The sequence below is a fragment of the Pocillopora damicornis genome, chromosome 2, assembly GCF_964200805.1.
Source record: "Pocillopora damicornis chromosome 2, jaPocDami1.2, whole genome shotgun sequence".
NCBI classification, from domain to species: Eukaryota; Metazoa; Cnidaria; class Anthozoa; order Scleractinia; family Pocilloporidae; genus Pocillopora; species Pocillopora damicornis.
In genome coordinates, this window is record NC_142671.1 from 17,614,069 (window position 1) to 17,631,319 (window position 17,251).

Genomic DNA, 17,251 nt, shown 5'->3' on the forward strand with positions numbered 1-17,251 from the left:
AAACGACGGCATGTGGAGGAATTTACTTATGCTAGGTAACCTGGCCTAGCTTCATTAGCAACCAAGTTGTACGAATGTAAGCAAATTCGTGATGGCTTAATTTGATATTAATTGATGGTCAAGGCTCAGTCAAAATGCAGGCCTTACCGTATTTACAAATCAAAGAGCCCGAGAGTGCTGTCTCTCCAGAGAAGAAAAGTTACAGATTGAGTTTACACGAAGTTTCGTCCAAGACAGCTCAGTTCAAGGACGGACAATCGAAGAGTGGAAGAAATGTCAACAGACCGGTGAGTGGTCTGCAAACATAGCAAATACGTGTTAAAAAGGATACAAAATTGGCTATACTTAATAATTTTGGATTTTACATGGAACAAAAATAATCTTTTGAAAAATTTACACCACATTATTCTCGAACTTTAGACACCATTGTTGATACAACAGTTTATCTGCTAAGTTTAACGTCGACTGATCACATTGGAAATTTTACTGAAATTTAGCCAATGTGAGCCTTGATTACTCGCTGTTAAGTCTCGTCGAGTACGGTTGATAAGAAGGTAAATATTGTGCATTTTTCTGTACAGCTGTTAGGTAATTTTTTTCTTTGAAATTTGCAACGCTGTAGCGCAGTAACTTTGTGAAATCAAACCAGTTAACAAATTAATATTCAACTTTCTTACCAAAGGTAAACTACTGAGACACAAACTTTTAGAAAAATTATAGGCAAATTTCTTTTGGTTTAAAGGTGTCGGTAAAATGCATTTTTGTCATATTTGGAGCTCTCTTAATTTACTTGGAAGAGATAAGTATGTAGCGCCCTCAGGGTTATTATTTAAATCTTGAACATTCTGTCTGTTGGGTGTTCTTGTTATTCAAATTTTTCTTTTACCCTATGAGGTGTATACAAAACAAAGCAATTAAATAGCCTTCAGATATTTCCATCTTTCACTTTTATGCATCTTGTGTTATTTCTAAATTTGTGGCTGAGAAAATCACATAGTATGTGTTGAGCTACTAACTGTGTTTTGATGAACAAGAAAGCAGAAAATTTTGGCATATAGTTTAATCAACTCTGTTTCATTATGGTGGCTGAGAAAGGAGAGTTACATGCTGAGTTTCTTCTTAAAATATCGTCATCCCAGTGGGTTAGTATTTTGCAAATGAAGTTTTTAGTGTCTAAGGAGGTCCCATGTTGGGCTGTCGCTATTCTAGAGATTACTGATGACGTCAAAATGTGGTAAGAATAGGAAAATGGCATACAAGGTGCAGTCAAGTGTATCACTGCTGTTTGATATCTGTTATGATCCATTGTTGAACAGATGAAGGTCAATAAACTAAATTCATTCCATATTGACCTTTATCTGTTCAACAATGGATCATAACAGATTAAATTAAGTTTTTAGTGTCTAAGGAGGTCCCATGTTGGGCTGTTGCTATTCTAGAGATTACTGATGACATCAAAATGTGGTAAGAACAGGAAAATGGCATACAAGGTGCAGTCAAGTGTATCACTGCTGTTTGATATCTGTTATGATCCATTGTTGAACAGATGAAGGTCAATAAACTGAATTCATTCCATATTGACCTTCTTATATTTTAAGAAGAAACTCAGCATGTAACTCTCCTTTCTCAGCCACCATAATGAAACAGAGTTGATTAAACTGCTTTCTTGTTCATCAAAACACAGTTAGTAGCTCAACACATACTGTGTGAAATAAAAAAGCAAAGAGTTGTTCATGGTGGTGTCATCAATGTGTCTGTCCTCCAGTAGAGGGTTACTAAAAAGCAATTAAAAATGCATGGATAATTAAGCTTAGATGTAGTATTGGTAGTCTCCATAATTCTTCTCTAGATAAAAAATTATATCTCTTAGATTAACAATAAAAGCTAAGTTTTCCGTTTGTCTCACGATGTAGTCACATGTGATGTAGATCGTGATGTTTCGACTGCATAATGTTAGTCTTCTTCAGATTGTCATTTGCTTGAAGAAGACTAGAAGTATGCAGTTGAAATGTTGCAATTTACACCACACATGACTACATCATGAGACAAATGGAAAACTTAGCTTTTATTGTTATTCACTATGATGAATAACCACAACCTTTTTTATGGAATCTCTCAGTTTACAAACTAAAACTTAAAAAAGTAATAAAGAGGTCAACAATAGCAAAAATATGTAAAAAAATCTAGATGATTTACATAAGAATTCTAAGAATGGTGTGTATTAACTTTGGGGCAATGACAAAATTTATTTCCAAAATTATAAATGTAATTTTTGATAATTTAACTCTCTCTTGTTACCACCATTTCAGAGTTGCAGCGGCAAAACTTAAATTTAGGTTTGCCTTCTATCAGTCAGCAGTCAGTACATGCACTTGTAACACATGACTTTCAATAGTAGACTAATGAGTGAAGGGGGATAGGACATTGTCCTTGTTAAGATTCTACTAAAATATGATAATTAAGGGAAATCTGATTGTAATTGAAAAGATTAAGAAGAAGACAGAGAGGGAGCTTGCAGAACTCTCAGTTCTTCAGTTGTTACTGGTACATCATGGGCTAGTCCTCAGGGATACGTTTGCTTTCCTATGAATCGTGATGAAAGCCAAAAGTCTGAAGATTGAATTAAAAATTTTAAGATTCCCTTATATTGCAAAGAAATTCATACAATTGAAGTTACTTTGGATAATCTCATATGATTACTCTAATCACTATTTAAATGTAGCTTTCTCTTGAGTCCTGATTTACAAATGACTGTTCTTTACTTTTAAATTGTTCTAGGAATGTTCAAGGGAGAGCAATGGACTTCTTGAAGGAACAAGTAGCATTTACTTTGGTGATATTGCACCATATCGCACTCCTGCACAATCACCATCTCCAAGCAAAAGTTGCAGAAGACCAATAAGGAGTCAGAATCAATCATCTCTTCCAACGTGGCTGGATCCTCTAGGAGTCTGGCTACCCAGTAATAAGGTAAGAACTTCTCACCATCATACACAATTTCAGGCAAACTTTGGCAAAATTTATATTACAGTATAAAAGATCTGTCTTTGAAATATTCTGCAAGATTGTCGGTCTTTGAATGTTTTGAAGATCTGTAAAGGGCTGAAGATAGAAGTAATATGAAAGTGTTTCTGTTTGCATTTTTTCAGAAACATTTAAAAAATATCCATTCAAACTTTGAGCAGCATTTCATTAAAGATGTTACATTGATTGAGTTAGATAGTGTGGCTTTTGGTTTCTATAATAATTTATGTAATACTTTCTAGTTATGGAGTATTTATGCTGCAGAATGCATAAACAATGTTGGGTTGTACATTGCACAAATAATATCTAAATATGATAAGCAATGCACTGTTGGTTTTTGCTTTGTTTCAAGAAAATTGCCATAGTTTGAAACATAAGAAGATGAGAAGTTAGTTGGATTGAAAAAAATTTCCATTAAAGAAAAGTGTGTCATTGAATTGATGTTTAAATTGTTTAAAATCCAACAAAATTTTCATGGGAATTCTCTTACCTCCTTACATATCCTCTTGCAGGTTTCTCACCCTGTCTTTTTCTATTCCTTTTGGATCTTTGTTGCTGTTACCAAGTGATTTTTATACAATAAAACAAACAGAGAATGGAGCTAGACAATTGCAGAATATAATAATTTTTTTCCTATCATGATCATAAAAGGATCATACCTGAAGTAACTGTAAAAACTGTAGTGTCAGTGATGTTGATTCTTGCATTACAGAAGACTAATTGCTATGAGACATTCATAAGAAATGCTGAGCTGTTAAGACGCACCAGTGACATGTTTTTGGTAAGCATAGGGTGCTTTTAATATTGTTAGAACTGAATCGATCATTCACTAACAACATTAATGTCGACGTTTTTCCTTGTTGAATGTCGCAGTTAATGTAACAAGATGTAAGTGTTGTGGCGAATGTATATTTTTTTGTTTTCTTACGTATAGGTCGTATGGAGTAACTTCAGTATACCCTGCCACTTTGGTCCACCTCTGAGGCTTTCAAGAACGAGGCTTAGCACAATAGATGCTATTCTTATTCAATGACATGTAAATGAGTGGCAGGGTATTCTGCAGTTTAGCCGGTCGTCTATTTCTGCACCCATTTCTTTACGCTTATTCTTTTCGTTTTTACACCTTTCGTTTATCCGCCATCATTTTCGCACTTTATGTAAATTATGCCGCCCTTCCTATACCATGTCTCACGCCCCTTGTAGCAGTGTGTTTTATTTTCGCGTCGATGTAAACCTTTTTCCCACGAGTTTTTCTTGTCTCGCATATTACCTCAGCATTTGGTAAGTTTTCTTTTTGTCTCATGGTATATTCCCATTTATTTTTCTCTTTTTGCAGTGTATGCTAGTATATTTTCGTAAAAGTCGTTTTTCGGTTCCTTAGGAAGTAGGAATGTGCTTCTGCTTCACGTGCGTATTAAAGAGTAGTTAAATTCGATGTTAAGTAAACGTGTTTAATGGAAGTGGGGCCCTTGCCTCTTTGTGTAAGTATTTATTAGTGCTGATTTGTGTGGTTTTTTTTTTTTCGTTGTTAATACAGGATCCCTGTCCACATGTTCCAAGATGTTCCCACGAAAGGACGCTCTCTGCTCTTAAACGACAACAACGTAGGATGAAAACAGAGGATGATTTGAGGAAACAAGAGGTTTGTGCTCTACATTTCAACTAAGTAAAATTAAGATACGTTTAAATTAAGTGAGACTTTTGGGGAAGTCACTCATCTCCTAAGAATTTACAAAATATAAAATCCGGGTAAGTCAGAAAAAATGAAAAGAAAAAAAAAACAAAGCAAAAAAAGTAAATGGGTAATGCTGAACTAAGAAAGAACAAAGAGGAATAAGATTGGAAAATATTTCTATGAATTCCAAATGGTGAACTTGAAAATTTAAAGTTCGAAACTCCGCGGAACTTTATCCCGATTAGTTTTTAAACCAATGGAGATTTTATTTCTTTCATGTCAGCGTCATAGGCGGATTGTCGAGAGAATTCAAAAGATTCGTGACATGTGGGATCAGTGGTCAAACCAAAGCAAGTCCTCAGGAACAGAACACGATAATAGACTGAACAACTTCAGGAAGAACCGAGGTAACATTGGTTTAGTCAGACTGCAATTTTTGTTTTCCGTAAACCAAAACCAAAGATAAGATCACGAGAGCCAATGAATACATAGAGGCAAGTCATTTTGACACGACTAGGTTCAGCTTTACATCTCCTTGTGATTGGTCGAGGAAGTGGCGCCAATTTTCCCGTCTAATCGCAGAGTGAGGTGATCTGATTGCTTTCAACACACAACTGAAAATCGCTCCAGCAGACAGAGACGCGGGTTTATCGGTACCAAGACCTGCAGTAACGCTCTCATTGGCACCGCTGCCTGAGGATCTCGAACTGGTTCGCTTTCCTTGGTCTAAGAGGAGTTGACCAAGACAGCTTGCAGATCTTCCGCGCGGCTCTGCGAGACTCTGTGAGATGCACATAAAGTAGCGTCAGTAAGGCCCTTACTTTGTGCACTAGCAGTCCCTTTGCTGTTGTACAAAAGATTATGCTGCTAATCTATCTTTCAATTTTAACAACCGCCTTCAGTGTATTCTTGAGTGTTTCGTGCACTTTTATAATGATTACCCTCTCTTTCTTGTATTTAACAACAGATGGTTACGTCGACCCAGATGAAGTTATCAAAAAGAAAAGAGAAGAAAGAAGAGAACGCGAAAAAGTTATACGCCTCGAGCAAGCTAAAAAGAGGGAAGAAATATTATCCAAGCAACGTTTTAAACTTCCTAAAATAGTTGTTTCTCAGTACGAGGAGCCAGAGACACTTCAATACTCCCGACCACAAAGCCTTACAAACGAGAGACAGAGTGTGTTACCAAGTTTGGTGAACATTCCGAGTGGTCTTCAAAATCAAATCGATAAAGAAAATGATGAAAGCGAGGTGGAGTCTCAGGGTAGCAAAGGAGATTCTCTTGCGCTGCCTGAGTTAGAGAGCAGTTGCCTAGAACGGAATTATTTTGAGAATACACAACAGGGTGAAGAGCAAGTCGATAGGATATTGCCCGAACTTGAGCAGAAAGTTCCTACAAAGGCTGACACTGATGTTACAGACTCTATATCTCAAGGCATAGAATGCAGTGTTGAAACGGTGGAAGGAAAGAATGTGAAAACCCTATTAGATAATAACAATGTTGTGCGGTTGGATTTACAAATAGAACTTGAAAGTGATATAGTTTCGGAAAGTGTAGATGCAAAAGTTGATGAACAGATTGTGTTAAATAGAAAAAAAGAAACAGTAGACACGGAAAGGTCTCACCAACAGCAAGAGGAGAATATTAATTCAGTAGACGTAAGTAGCACAGAGGCGCTTTTAGAGATTGAACAAGTTCACAAAACAGTAGGGACAGAACAAGTTTACGAAACATTAGAGACAGAACAAGTAAACGAAACAATAGAGGCAGTACAAGTTAAGGATACAGTAGAGCTGGATAGTATAGCAAGTGCTGAGACCAAGGAACAACCTCAAGAGGAGGGAATTCAAAGTAGAGTGGACAAGAAGGAACTAAGTGAACATGGTGAAGACAAAGAACAAATAAAGAAAATAGTAATGAATTACCTTGCACCTCCAAGTGTTCCACTGCTGGCTGGTGAGAATGGCTCTGATAATGGTGCTATAGGTGATGCAGATGATACAGGTAATCCTGTAGTTGAATTAACTCTTGAAGGATCTTGGGTTGTTTTTTGGCTAATCAAAAATTGTCTATGATCAGGAGGAAGCCTTCTTAGTGATAGTTCGCAGAGAAGGAGAAACACGCTAAACAGGGGAGAGGAAACCAAAGGGAAACAAGGATGTAACTCTTTAAAATCTTATATAAAAGTTCTCAAGATGCGCAAATGGCCATGCATTTCTTTTATCATTTCTTGTCTCTTTTCATTTTGGGAATATCCTGGAAGGTTCAGTCGAGACCCCTCCTTGACTGTATGTTCTCTACCTTATACAACTCTCGACTTGACTTGCGCACACTCATCCGTTTTTGGTGTGGTCTGCAAATCTCTGGGCAATGCTGTTTTTACTGATTTATGAAACTGTTTTTGTCATTGCTTTGTTAATTGTCTCTCCACACTCTTAATTAATACGTTTATTTTTAGCTTCTTTGATGGGGGCGTTTATTCCCGTGGCACTGGGCGTTGGCAATGGCTTAATAACCAATGATGCAATGCGAGCCTCTTCCGTACTGGATCGTTACCATGTACCTAGCCAGGCACGACTAAATAATACCAAACAGGGGAAAAACAGTGGAGCCTGGAAACCAAAAATCAATGACAAAAAGCAATACCTAGAGGTGGACCTTGGAGCTTTGACGCTCGTTTCTCAGGTTTGTGCGTGTTTTACACAGTTCTGGTAACAATTAATACAGGACCTCGTAGAAAAATATCAGTTCAGTGAACCTTTAAATAGGATACGTTCTTCTACGTAATTTAGGTCGCCACTCAAGGTTGTCCCTCAGCTAACGGTGTTAAGACACAGAAGAAAGATAAATGTTGGGTGGAGTCATACGTTCTCGCCTTCAGCACAGATGGCTCAACTTGGCAACACTACACAGAGGATGGCGTGGTGAAGGTAATAATTGATTATAGTCCTCTCCATGTGGGAGCCACCTACCTACATTGAACTGCTGGGCTGTGCCTGAGAGTTCCCTGTTACAATTACGTGAACTTCTTTTTTGACGATTATGTGTGCAGTTGACATACTCAGAAGTCTTCTATTAGCAATACTCAGATTCACCTGAAGTTTTTTTCAATTAGATTTAAGTTATAATGCACTCTGTGTAGAGCATGATTTGAGAGAACAACTAAGCTATAGGGGTCTTGGTTATAGAGCCTCATCTAAACACGAGGAAAGCTGAGATGATTCGAGAAGTTTATGCAAACTCGATATTGCGTCTCCTAAACCCGGTCGTGTTTAGATCAGGCTATGTAAACATGGGGAAAAAATCCTCTATTGGTTTTATAAATTATATCGCATAGATAATTATAAACACAGACAGCGTGACATCACAACCGTGTTTGCTTTCTTACATCTACGCGCCATCAACCAATGAGAGCGCGCGTACTATCTTAAATATTTTTTCATAGTAAATGGTAGAACAAATTTAGTTTTTCACGACTTATATTTTTTAAACAAGAGATGATTAAACTTTTAGTTATATTTTGATTACTTTATACTAGTGTGCATATTACGGTAATTCTTTAAAGTGAAGAAAGAGAATCAGAAGAGGCAGCGTAAAATTTTTAAAAATTAAAAATGAGGTTTTAAAATGTTTCATTGTTTCATTTTCCACTTGTATTGCAGCCTACAGTCATGATTTAATTAAAATTAAACAGCATGGTAACAGAAAATTGCTAAACAATGGCAGGTATTATCACGTTACCCTTCTAACATACAGTAACATAGTTTAAGCATTGAAGGTACTGATATCGCGTATTTGTGTTTTACTTTGCTCATTGCATAAAATATTTAAACCAACGATTTAAACAAGAATGTGTACAGTATTCTAAATGTACCGCTCCCAACAACTTTGATAAGAATGCGAAATATTGTTTCATCAATTCTCCATTTATTACGAAATTTAGAATTTGTGGCACAGGCCAAAAGAGTGGCTGCCTTGTATTCGAAGCTGAAGTTAATATACAGACTTTTAGGTCCGGTTATTTATACAGGGTTTTAACCCAAACCATGGTTTTACGCAATCAGTGGGCCTCACGCTCTCTCTCAAAGAGGGTCGATTTAATTAAATAAATGTTCTTACATTTTTAGCTTTCGGCACTCTTAACATCGTTTACATAAAAAGATGTTCAGACAAAAGGTTAAGCTAAATTGAGCATTGTTTAGGACGCGGTTTTGTTAAAAAACGGCTAAACTTTGCTTAAATATTCGGCCCTCAAAGTAAGAAAACTTGTAACAGATCATCCTTGGTTGAGTTAATACATGACACGGTCATCAAAAATCTGGGTTCTCTATCTTTTTTATTCATTTTTAAGTTACTTACAATATAGAATTTTGCTCAGTTATTTGGGGTTTAGTCAGACCGAACTTATTTATCTGTAGAGATTTTAGTTACATCTTTTATTTACTTACATTGCGGAGTTTTAATCAGTTGTGTAGGGTTTACTTTCATACCCTCTGGTATGAATAAGAAAAGACAACTTTTCATTGCAGGTTTTCAGAGGAAACAGAGACAACAACACAGTTGTTATTAACAGCATTAAAAATCCAGTGGAGGCAAGATTTGTTCGGTTTATACCACAGTCCTGGAAAAACAGCATTGCCATGAGAGTTGAAGTATACGGAGAAGTTACAGGTACATTGATATGATAATTTTATTTTTATATATATATTTTTTTTCAATGAGTTTGCGTGTATTATTTGTCAGAATCGGTTGGTCAGATGGGTTTATTCACAAAGAGGATATGTTCAGTTAGTAATAAGAACTGTCCCACGCTAACCCTGGCTCAATCATCTAATTGGTAACTTGCAATCACTTGTTTGAAGGATGGTTTTCAAATGAATTCAAGGAAAAGCGCTCGAGAAGGGCTTTTTTTTAAATCTTATATTAAACTATCTAATAAATGAGTTCGGACTACTCGTAAGCGCCACGCGCTGAGCAGGATAGATAGTTGTAATGATAGCACCAAGAAGAGAAGAAGTGTCGCAAACGAAGCAAGAATTGTGTTACATAGAGATGCAAAAAGAGCGCTCATGCTGGTCATGCATGATTTGTTGTCACTCTTGGTGTGCCAGGAGCGGATAGCAAAGGAAACGAGTAGTTTGGCTCTGGCGAAGGTGGTTTGAAAACAAAAAGATTGTTTGCTGCGGAAGGATAAATTCCCAGAACAAACACGTTGCATTATTTTTGAATATTAAACAACCAAGCTCAGCAATTTCTTGACTGTGCTTTTGATAGGAAATATACCAACGTTTCATGAAATAGAAATCTAAATTTAACTTATTTTCGCTAATGGACTATTAATTAAAATTAATGCAGAAAGGAATTTGCTTGTCAAATTGCGGTGTCGCTGATTAGTCGAGAGGATTGCCTCTTTACAGTGATTGGCTAAAAGATAAGTGATTATTGTTTTGCCAGTCTAAAAGAAAGGCGAGCACAACAATTGAACGAACAGATTAGAAGATCGTTATGAAGTCATTACATGCTTTACAATCGTTGGCACCTTCGTTTTCATTTTTAGAGCCTGACTTGGCGAGAAACTCACCATCTCCGCTACTTGAAGAAGAGCAAGAAAAAGAGAGAGACTTCGTCCATAACGTTATTTTAGAGGAAGAAGAACAACCAGAACTTGAGGAATTTGTTTGTGACACTGAAAACAAGGAAGTGGTGGTGGAAGAGGAAGCCTGGGAAGAGGAAACTGCGCATACTGTTGTCGAAACAGCTTCACAGATTCAAGGTAGAGGTAAGTTTCAAGTTTTTATTGACAACATGGGTTGACACGAGATTTAGGATCTTGATTGTGTAAGTGAAGGCTTTTCTATTTGCGTTTCATTTGTGCATTGCCTTGCTTAGAAAAACCTTAAATATTATTGCTTCCGGGATAATTATGCTGATACCTTCAATAAGTTGAAATAGAAAGGAACTGCAATTAAGTCACTAAATGTTTATAGTAGTTTTATTGTCACTCTGATTGGTTTGGTAATTTTTTTTTCGTTCTGTATCCTAATCTGAAATGAGCCAATTCACGACAAGTGCGTCTTGAAAATGAAGCCTGGATTATTTGACTTTCTAATTCACAATATATACCAGTGCTTTACATCCTTGGTCATCCCAGTGGCTCATTAGTTTTCTATTCATTTCGATGTTATTTTTAACTCATCAATCTCAGTAATCCGGCTCTTATGGTTTCCCACACGCCTAATGTAACATTTCACAATGCGACAGAAATTGTTATGTAAAAAAACCTTTTGATGGTTGTGGATTAAAATGCAAACTGACTTCAGCTTTCCAGTGGAAAAATCGGCGGAGGTATACCGCGAAACACACAAATTTCTCAGTTTCCCTTGCCTTAGACAAGAAAGGTGGCGGAATCAATCGTAAGCTACTCTTTCGTTCGCAGTCACCCAATAGTGGCGTTATTGAACCCTATCGTAAGTTCCGTTTGGTCTGTATCTTTTTGAAACTTTAGTCCGACGAAGTACCAACAACATTTCGATTAAGGGTCGGTAACAATGATTGAAGCGGCCGATATGATAGAGAAAGAGTTTTTGAAGGAAGCTCCTGTCGATGTTGAGTTGTGACGCTTGAAAACATTCTAAAAGATTTGGTTAAATTTGCGGTTAACATCGCAAATATAACTTTGGTTTTAAAGTATGCTCTTTCTTCTCTGGTTCAGCGAGTAGGCAAGATGAACGAATCTTGTGTTGTGATTGGCTATCCGAACGGGCAAGACTGGTTTATCGACTCATAAATACTTGAATTTATCTTCCCCTCGCTTGACTCCCACGAACGCATATGTGTTTTCCTCTTGGCTCTAAAAAGACCTAAAACTGTAGAAAAAATGGCAGCTTTCACGATATATTTGGCCAACGAAGAGCATATTTTTGGATGTTGTACAATTAACATATCTTTTTCCTGTTTTCTATTGGTCTAGTGGCTGTAGTATCCCGGAGTTCATCGTTGGACCTTGCTGTGCAAGGTGAAAAGGTGCGTCCTTAACTAAATGCAAGATTTGTTCACAACATGTAGAGTACGCGTTTGTGATTGGTTTACTTTTTTACAGTTTAGGTCTAGGTATGAGGTAAATTAAAAATTAATAGTTATCGGTGTTAGTGCAGGAAGGAGGTTGTATTAAGGGGGTGTTGTGGTGCAGGGTACCAGTTACCGTGTAAAAGGCAATAGGGAAAAGGAGGCGTAGCTTATTGGTCTGAACCTCAGAATTCGCGCATTGTAACTTTTTCTTCAGTCTTCAGCCAGTTAAGGTAATCTGACAATTAGGCAGTTTCCGCGATTGTTGAACCGCAACACGATTTTGTCAACAACTTTACTACTTCATTGTTTCAGCAATCACCTAAAACCAAACAAAAATCCAAGAAGCCAAAACAGGAGAAACAGGAAGAAAACGAAGAAAAGAGGAAAAAGAAAAAAAAAAAAAAGACGAAGAAGATGGCGAAAGACAGGAAAGTGAAAGGGCGTAGTGAATCTAGTCTTACTTTGTTGGAAGAAACCGAGGAGGAGGAAGAGGGAGCCTCGTCCCAAGAAGAGGAAGAAGAGGAAGAAGAACCTAAGAGAAACTCACCCATCATCCCTGAAATACCCAAGAGACCAGGTACAAGTCGATCTTTAACCGTCTGCGTTGCCAGCCATTTTTAACACACGTATGATTTTACAACGGATGTATTATTTGAGCAATTTAAGAAAGCATCCAGACTTAATTTGATGTATTCTATAAACCTTTAATAATTGATCGATTAAGTTAATCTTGATTTTAATATGCTATTCATGAGACCTTGAAGTTTCAAAAAAGCTAGAATTTCGTGGGGCTATGAAACTGGGTGTAACGGAAAAACCTTACTCCAAGGGGTATTTCAAGGTTCAAGATGAAAATTAAATTAAATTCAAGATGAAAGTTAAGCTGTTTAAGTTATCATTTTGAGTGGTATTTACGTAGTCGCATGTCATTTGTACCCTTCGGTTTGTTTTTCTCATTAGGCCTTAAATGATGTGTTCCGTAATTTTTATGAATTCAATTTTTCTCCATCTTTTACCCCTAGAGAGTGTTACCCAGATGCCGCCACCTCCTAAACGTAGCCTCAGCATGTTTCCAGTGAGGAAAGAGAGCTCTCAGGAGCCGGCTAAACCAGTCAGGCGACGTGCGCAGACAGATGACAGTATTCGCAACGAGCTGATGCGTCAACAGCTGGCGGAGGACAGGAGAAAGAAATTACTGGCAGCCACGGGAAAATCTAAGAGAGGGATTCAAGTGCAGAGCCCTGTCGTTGATAGTCACGGTGATTCTGCTCATTTAGGTGGGTAGATTACTTTATTCTGGCAGATTGTAAATTTAAAAAAAAAATTCTTATTCAAGTGATAAACTATCTCTTACCCCGCAAAACAGTGAGAAATACCTGTTAGCATGGTTCTAAATTGTGCGGATTTGATGCTAAAGTTTTCGAAGAAAAAAAAATCCGCAGAATAAACGCAAGAATTTAACATACTCAGTCAAAAGAAAACCACTGCATGCGAATGAAACGTTTATTATTCTTCTTCGTAGATGTGTCTCTCTTCACTTGAAATATCAATCTACATATCGTCTACCCAATAACTGCCCTCTGTTTGGTTCGAAAAGTTAGTGGAGAATCTGGAAACACTAGATTTTATCTCTTTGTTACTCTTCTGTTACTCAAACAGAAAATTGCAGGAATCAGTTCCAAGCAGAAATTTCAGTCATCTAAAGCCAAAGAAATTTGCACATGTCTCGGGGTAGTTTTCTGGAAGTGCTCGTGCTTTTGGTTCTGAAAGTGAATATTCTTTCGTTCTCTGGGGGATTCATAGAGGCTATAATGATAAGCGCCTAGATTCCGGATCGAAAGATTCCCTCTTTGATCCCTGACCCTTGACCAGATTGAGGACAGTCTTAGATTCTTGGACACGATGCAGTGCCTCTCAGTGCCACGATGAAGAGCCTCTCCTCAGCTAAACCAGGGGCGCAGCCAGGATTTTTCAAAAGGGGGAGGGGTGGGTCACAATGTGTCAAACAGAGGGTACTCACTGGATTGTCATCTTCACCTCCACGCTGTGTTATACTTAATGTGACAACAAAAGGCTGACAAAGAGGGGGTCACGGGCACCCCAGGACCCCCCCCCCCCCCCACCCCGCCCCTCAGCCTTAGTTAACGTATGGGAAACCGTATAGAACATCAGGTTCAGGAGTTAGTGGGTTAAGGGGTAAGTTACTTGAAATGGATAAGAAACAATCCCCAAGCCTTAGTGTTGTTCATGTTATGTGAAATGAATGATTTAGAGGCACTTTCCCTTCTACTGAGATGAGTCAAAGCTCTACTTTATGTCCAGATACGTAGGGAAGCAGCCTTACTTTTTGAAGATCATCTAAACTTATGTCTAATTTTGCTTGCAGACGACTTTCTTTCAAAGTACTGCATCATAAGTGAAGGACAAGCTAATTACTACCGTCGTATTTTTAAAACCGTAAGTATGATGATTTGTCTCACACCTGCGGAGACATGTCTTGGATTGTTACATTCACAAAAGGCTGTAGTTCCTGGAACTTCAAGCTCTTGTAGCCTTGTTGATTTTAACACGAGATGTTTTCCTTTTATTTCTATAGTTTGATGAAGACAAGGATGGATTTCTATTTCCCGAAGATCTCCTTGAAGCCCTTGAAAGCGTCAATTCAAACCTGCTGTCGGACTCTCATATAAATTATATTTACCGAGTAAGTCATCTTGTATCCAACGAAATATTTTTATATAATAAGCTCAGTTATGCACGCATTCTGATGGGTTCTCACTTATGATCTATTGGAGGACAGACGCGTAGATGACGTCATCATTAAATCATCAGTGACACACTCGGCTGCGTCTCGTGTGCCACTTTTTTGTTCTAACCACATTTTGACGTCATCTGTGATCTATTACTGAACAGACGCACGGCAACTTGGAATCTATTTGTTAAATAGAGGGGACCCCAAACTGGGTGGGTACCCTGTGTTGAGCGGACGATAGCTACAGTCCTGTGGGTATTTGCACTGTAATGGTCTTGCTAGTTACCTGATTCAAATGCGCTTCTAGCGTAACTGAGAATCATTCATTGGAATTGTCAAAGATGGAGTAAGCTATTTTTTCAGTTTAAACTAGACCTGATGCTGATTTTCCTTTCCTCTTCCATTCGAAACTGGTGTGGCCATGTTTTTTCGTTTGTCTAGGTACTGGAATTGTGTGATTGCAGCTTGGACTCTGGAGTGGATATGAAGTTGTTTTCCGTGATTGCTGCATTTTCTCAGCGCGTCGCAGTGTTGGAGTACGTAGCTTGAGATTATTTTCAAATTCTGTTTTTCTAAATCTTGTTCATTTTCATATCTTTACTGTATAGTAAATTGAATGTACTCACGTGGTTTGCATTTATTCTATCCCTTAGCGAATTTGCAAAAATATTGATTTCGAAGCTGGATTTCAGAGAATTGGATTTCAAATTGCAAAAATCAAAGGTATGACACAAATGATTCATGGAAGTTCGTAAAAGTCAAGGTACCTGAAAGTCAAGAATGCATTTCTGGTGGATGTTGTTTTGATTTTGTTTAGTTTTAGAATAGTTTACGTGTAGCCGCACCCTACCCCCAAGGTGAAACGGAGGCGAGGGAACGCCTACGCAAACCTGACACTAATCGTGTTCCGTGACAGTTCGGGTACGGCTACACGTAGGCCAGTATTAGAAACGAACGCGCATAACCCGTTGGCAATGCTGCCTTGTGTCGTAGTTAGATGAGAATGGTGTTTCCTGAGTCAATTGAGAGTAGTGGAATGAAAGGTGTGCTACCTCAGACATCCACAGTATTGACATTTTTTACTTTTCTATTTAGCGGTTGTTTCTGTGCTATGTTGACGAAGCGACTAAGACCATCTCGCTTGAGGAGCTTATGTTAGGACTAACGGCTGGTGGTCTGTCAGATGATCAAAAAGAACAGACAATGAAAATCCTCGGCAGGACGGCCTCTTTGGACTTCTTGGACTTTTTAACATACATTCCGTTATTTATACACATTCATGATCATATTCTACAAGATCCACTGGGAACCGTTGTCTACCAAAGTATGTTGACAGTTTAGAGATCGCATGTGGTGCTCGTCCTAAATACCGTCAAGAGGTGACTTTCTTGGTTGTCCTCAACCAATCAGGAAACGCCACACAACACTTAGACGATGCTATTGCCACAAATCATTCTAAACTGCATCGCACGTTTTTTGACTTATTATCGGTAACACAGTCTTTCTGCTCTGGCTCGTGCTCTGATATCTTCTCAACGAGCGCAGTAGGAGAGTACTCATCATTCCTTGCGCACCTTTGTCACCCGCGTTGACTGCATTCGTTGTGAACACGACAGGGGACGATCAAGCCTTGAACGTCTCCAACCGTCATCTGGTGGTTATTTAATTCTCGCAGATAGATTCGATGCATGACTTCCTCGATAGAAAAGAACCTATTGCTCAATGTAGCAGGGATACCTCGTTGTTCCTGAGGGATATGTTATTGTGGGTATTAGTTTGCTAGTTCATTTCGGGAACATTAGTTAGTTTATTTTAGCAATGTTTTGGGACTTACTTTCCCAGCTATGTTTGAAAACGTTTACCGCTTAGCTCTGGTAAAGACTTTTTTCGCACGAAAAGTTCAACTTTGAATCGAACAGGCGAATGAATATATGCCCTGTGAAGTTACTCAATTTTCGTATGTCAATGGAAATTGCGAGATTTCGTTGGGTGTAAATGCGTTGAGGTATAATTTATAATTATTTATTTGAAGAATTTCTCATTTTGAGATTTCCCTCTGAACAAAGTCTTTAGAGAAATAAAGGATAAACAAGTTTTCACTGTGCACATTTGCCAACTGTCTAAAGATAGTCAAAAAAAATTATTTAATAAGACACCTGATGTAGATATACCAAAGAAAAGCAAAGAAGTATTCTACTTGTTGAACATTGAAGTGTTGACTTTTTTTTGCATTTAGATAACTTTTAAGGGGACAAATTCCTATCCTGAATATAAGAACAGCCATCGTCCTTCCCGTAGTCAGCCCTACCCCATTCCAAAGACTCCCAACACACCTGCCCCCCAAAAAACTGTGAGGAACCTTCTCGGTGATCACCTTACTATGATTTTGCTGAATGTGGCAATCACAACTCAATACTCTTGGAGTCCGTCGTCACCAAGTCGTGCCAAAAGTTAGCAATTATTCCCCTCCCCGTCAGTAAATAGAAGTTGCTACTCACTTCCGAACTAGAAATCAGCGCGCGCGAACAACACTCCTCAGTTGTGTAGTATATACTGACCTTGGTTATCATTGGAAGCTGTTATGAACCTTTGCCAGCTATTATTGATCACCTCATCCCAGGTCCGTCCGTTAGGGTAAAATTCTTGGGCCGAGGATATCACGGACTTCAATGAATGTGTATGTGTCATCGTCATCGCGCAAGCTGGAGGGGTTTGATGAAGTTATGAAAGA

General features: G+C 38.1%; 1 protein-coding gene across 2 annotated transcripts; it reads left to right on the forward strand.

Annotated features, from left to right (window-relative positions):
* Positions 1 to 33: 33 nt before the first annotated feature.
* On the forward strand, positions 34 to 16,725 carry LOC113669845 (uncharacterized). 2 transcript variants are annotated; one of them, XM_027185926.2, is made up of 18 exons: positions 34 to 287; positions 2,779 to 2,970; positions 3,737 to 3,805; positions 4,562 to 4,666; positions 4,983 to 5,106; positions 5,667 to 6,704; positions 7,159 to 7,385; positions 7,493 to 7,630; positions 9,230 to 9,371; positions 10,258 to 10,473; positions 11,671 to 11,723; positions 12,081 to 12,345; positions 12,791 to 13,045; positions 14,155 to 14,225; positions 14,365 to 14,472; positions 14,962 to 15,056; positions 15,174 to 15,243; positions 15,616 to 16,725. In XM_027185926.2, the coding sequence occupies exons 1-18, from the start codon at positions 135 to 137 to the stop codon at positions 15,859 to 15,861; spliced, it is 3,567 nt and encodes a 1,188-aa protein (XP_027041727.2). In that variant the 5' UTR covers positions 34 to 134; the 3' UTR covers positions 15,862 to 16,725. The 2 variants fall into 2 exon arrangements, with proteins under 2 accessions (XP_027041727.2, XP_027041726.2); XM_027185925.2 differs by having other exon boundaries at positions 35 to 287; positions 10,258 to 10,479.
* Positions 16,726 to 17,251: the final 526 nt, after the last annotated feature.